General features: G+C 36.8%; 1 protein-coding gene across 1 annotated transcript; it reads left to right on the top strand.

Moving 5' to 3' along the window:
- The first annotated feature begins 2,602 nt into the window (after window positions 1-2,602).
- Window positions 2,603-3,763, top strand: LOC120151413 (endochitinase-like). Its single transcript, XM_039163879.1, has 2 exons — window positions 2,603-3,185; window positions 3,273-3,763. Exons 1-2 carry the CDS (start codon window positions 2,608-2,610, stop codon window positions 3,640-3,642), a joined length of 948 nt encoding a protein of 315 aa, XP_039019810.1. The 5' UTR covers window positions 2,603-2,607; the 3' UTR covers window positions 3,643-3,763.

A 3,763-nucleotide genomic window follows, 5' to 3' on the forward strand; every position in this document is an offset into this window, starting at 1 on the left:
CATATCACAATCAATTCCCACCTTTGCGTTGATCTGCCAACTCATGGTATCTCAGCGCCATCAAGGTGCAATCTAACAGCTCAGCATCATCTGTCTCGGATCCCTCTGCATCATTTGACCATTTCGAAAGGTTTGGCTCTTATATGAGCAGCCCCTAAAAGGTTTGGTCCGGATTTGAACATTTAGCCAAAAGTTAATAATTTTCACAGGGATTAAGCCAAGAATTTTGTGTTAGGATGGTCGAGATTTAATAATAAATTATTTCGGGGATGGGGCCAAATAGAAAATTTACCAATATTTAAGGTAGTGTTTGAGGGTAATGGGGGCTGCCCTCCTGTTGTTGTCCATGAATTGATATACTTATGTTATAGTTGCAGACAGTATCTGAACTCTGAAGTGCAAATAAATTGCAATATTGTTTTTCTTTAACAAGGTATTAATGAGGAGATTTTTTCCGTCGATTACACAAATCATAAGGCCGAGATTAATACCGCTGATGCTCAGAAATCTTACATGGAATGAGTAACTGTATTGGTAGCCTGATGTCTAACGGGCAAGGATAACTTGAAGAGAAAATTTGCGCAATCTTTTTTCCTTGCTCCTCAAGATAACGGGTATTTCTTCACCGTTCTTTTAATGTTTTAAAAGTTGCTTGTTCAAGGAATTAATTATGCAAAATTTGGTGTTCCATATACTAGTTTCTTTTCATGCTTGTCATGACTGGTTTGTTTATGATTCCAAGTTTTGAAATTTTTAATGGAAAGGAATATTTTAAGTGCCCTTCATGGTGTGTTTATTAATTACAGCAAGGTTTTGTTAATTTGTTTCGTTCTGGGTTCAAGTTAAAAACTTCTTCTTTTTTATTTTTTATTTTCACCGACGCTTGTTATTATTTTTAATGAAATGATCTAAGTTGATTCTTCTATAAGTTTACTATTTGATGAAAAAAGTTGAAACATTGCTTATAAAAGGGAAAAAACTGCTCTCTTTTGGGATGACTCATTATTTATAATAGTTACTCATTTGTTCTTATTGTTTAGGCCATTGCTTCTAGTTACTGCAAAATAAAAGATGCCATTGCTTCTAGTTACTGCAAAATAACAGCTGCTATTGCCAGCTCTTTAAATAATGTCATCAGACCCAAGGTTTAAGCTCATCAGTAAAATAATATTATATTAGCATAATGGAATTTTAAGGATTAAGATAGTAATGATCAACAATTTACAGGATCAATGAAGAGCAACCCAATCAAATCTGTCTACGCCAACCTTTTGCAAATAGTGGCGTTTGTGGTAAAAAAAAGTCACTACAAATCATGATATATAGTGGCGTTTTGTATTACAAACGCCGCTAAAAACAATAGAACTAACAACGTTTGTGGCAAAATCTCCACTAAAAAGGGATAATTAGCGGCGTTGTGTCCAAAACGCCGCAAAAGACAAGATAATTAGCGGCGTTTGGGAACAAAAATGCCACTAAAGATAGGATAATTATAATCATTTGTGAACAAAAACGTCACTATAAATCACAACATATAGCGACATTTGAAAGAACAAACGCCTCTATATAATTCGACCTTTTGCGGAGTTTTAGGTTCACAAACGCCGCTACCTTTTGTGGTGTTCGTTTTAGCGACGCTTCTTATAGCGCTCTTACTAGCTTCGATAGTGTTTTTAGTGTTTTGTTGTAGTGATAGGATAATCGACTAGGTACCAATTTTTTGACGTTGTAGGGTGTCAATCCTTTTCCACGCGTAACTGACTCTCAAATTTGGTTTCTTATTTTGTAGACCAAAATATTGATATTTTTAGTAAAATAAAATGTTTAATTAAAATTACTCGATTTTAGATGTTTCAATCTCGCCTTAAAAATGATTTGAGACGACTTTCGTCTTTTTACAAACTTTTCCAAAAAAAAATCTTGTCAAACCCAACCCCAAAAGTCGTTAAAACAATAACATCAAAAATGTTAGACTCATACTTTGAATGAAAAGTACTTTAAACATCTAAAGTTAAAAAGTATATAATTTAAACACTTATTTTTTTATTAAACATTATTTTAATTATTAAAGTAAAATATTTGGGACAATTTTTTTTGTTAAATTTTATTTCAAATTATTTAAAATTGAAGTTGAACAAAATTCAATTTACAATCGTAGTGGTAAATTAACTTTAATGAATGCATAAACGGAAGCAAGGTTCCAATGTATCTACTAACAGAACTTGCCTAACGGGTAAAATGCACTTGCCTAACAACTAAATGGTTCAAGCCGTAAATTAGGGTAATAGGCCCCTAAAATGAAGGGAGCCGCCCTCCTCTTTTGAATGGAAAAGTCAAACAAAGTTTCACTTTACGCGGGACACGACGACTTTGATCTATGCCAATGATAATTTTGACCATTTTGAGAGTTATTATAAATTTTAACGTAATTCACTAAATATTTTTCAACTTCAAACACTAATTTTTATTTTTATTTTCACAATATTCTCTTAAATAAATAGAAATATTTGAATGGAAAAGTCAAAGAAAAACACTGCAATCATATCTACATAATGTGTATATATATACCCGCTACTTGTTCTATCCAAAACCCACACTATAGTATCAATGGATACAAAAATGAAGTTGTATGCTCTTTTGACATTAAGTTGTGTAGAAATACTCTTGCATGGCCTAGGAGCAACTGCACAACAGTGCGGAAGACAAGCAAGAGGTGCTCTATGTGCAAACAGACTGTGTTGCAGCCAACACGGGTGGTGCGGCAACACCCCTGAGTACTGCGGAACCGGCTGCCAGAGCCAGTGTGGTGGTGGCTCCGCTCCTGGAAGCGGTGTCGGCAGCATTATCACTCGAGACCTTTTTAATCAAATGCTAAAGTATCGAAACGATGGAAGATGTTCCAGCAACGGTTTCTATACTTACGAAGCTTTCATTTCTGCTGCTAATTCCTTCAATGGATTCGGCAAAACCGGCGACGTTGCCACCAGAAAGAGGGAGCTCGCAGCTTTCTTTGGTCAAACCTCTCATGAAACCACCGGTGGATGGCCAACTGCACCCGATGGTCCCTATGCATGGGGGTATTGCTTTATCAGGGAACGTAACCCTTCCACTTATTGTAGTTCAAGAGACTGGCCATGTCCTCCTGGAAGACAGTATTATGGACGAGGACCCATCCAATTGACTCAGTAAGTCCCTCCGTCACTCAATTAAGGTCAATTTCTTTCTAAAAGTCCCTGTATTATGTATTATTGACGACTTAATTTTTTTCTCAGCAACTACAACTATGGGCAAGCTGGAAGGGCTATTAGAGAAGACCTGATAAATAATCCAGACCTTGTAGCCACAAACGCAATTATATCCTTCAAGACAGCCATATGGTTCTGGATGACCCCGCAGGGAAGCAAACCGTCGTGCCATGACGTAATTATCGGGCGATGGAGCCCGTCCAGGGCGGATACCGAAGCTGGCCGGGTGCCCGGTTATGGAGTCATTACGAACATAATCAACGGTGGGCTAGAGTGTGGTCGTGGTCCTGATAGCAGGGTGCAAAGTAGGATTGGTTTCTACAGGAGGTACTGTGACTTGTTGGGTGTAGGCTATGGTAACAACTTGGATTGCAATAACCAAAGGCCTTTTGCCTGAGTTGCCCTCAGCAGAATAAATTCACGAGTGAATGAGTTGAATCAATAAAGATATCAGTCACTGAGTTGAAATCAATAAAGAGATCAGTTATTAGTTAATGAGTTGAGATCAATAAAAAGGT

Source organism: Hibiscus syriacus, unplaced genomic scaffold (assembly GCF_006381635.1).
Source record: "Hibiscus syriacus cultivar Baekdansim isolate YM2019G1 unplaced genomic scaffold, ASM638163v2 tig00111057_pilon, whole genome shotgun sequence".
Taxonomy (NCBI): domain Eukaryota; kingdom Viridiplantae; phylum Streptophyta; class Magnoliopsida; order Malvales; family Malvaceae; genus Hibiscus; species Hibiscus syriacus.

Excerpts from the sequence above, each read along its gene's own strand:
- LOC120151413 (XM_039163879.1), top strand. The coding sequence starts at position 2,608 with ATGGATACAAAAATGAAGTTGTATGCTCTTTTGACATTAAGTTGTGTA. Across the intron at positions 3,186-3,272 it reads GGACCCATCCAATTGACTCA|CAACTACAACTATGGGCAAG; the intron begins GTAAGTCCCTCC and ends TTTTTTTCTCAG.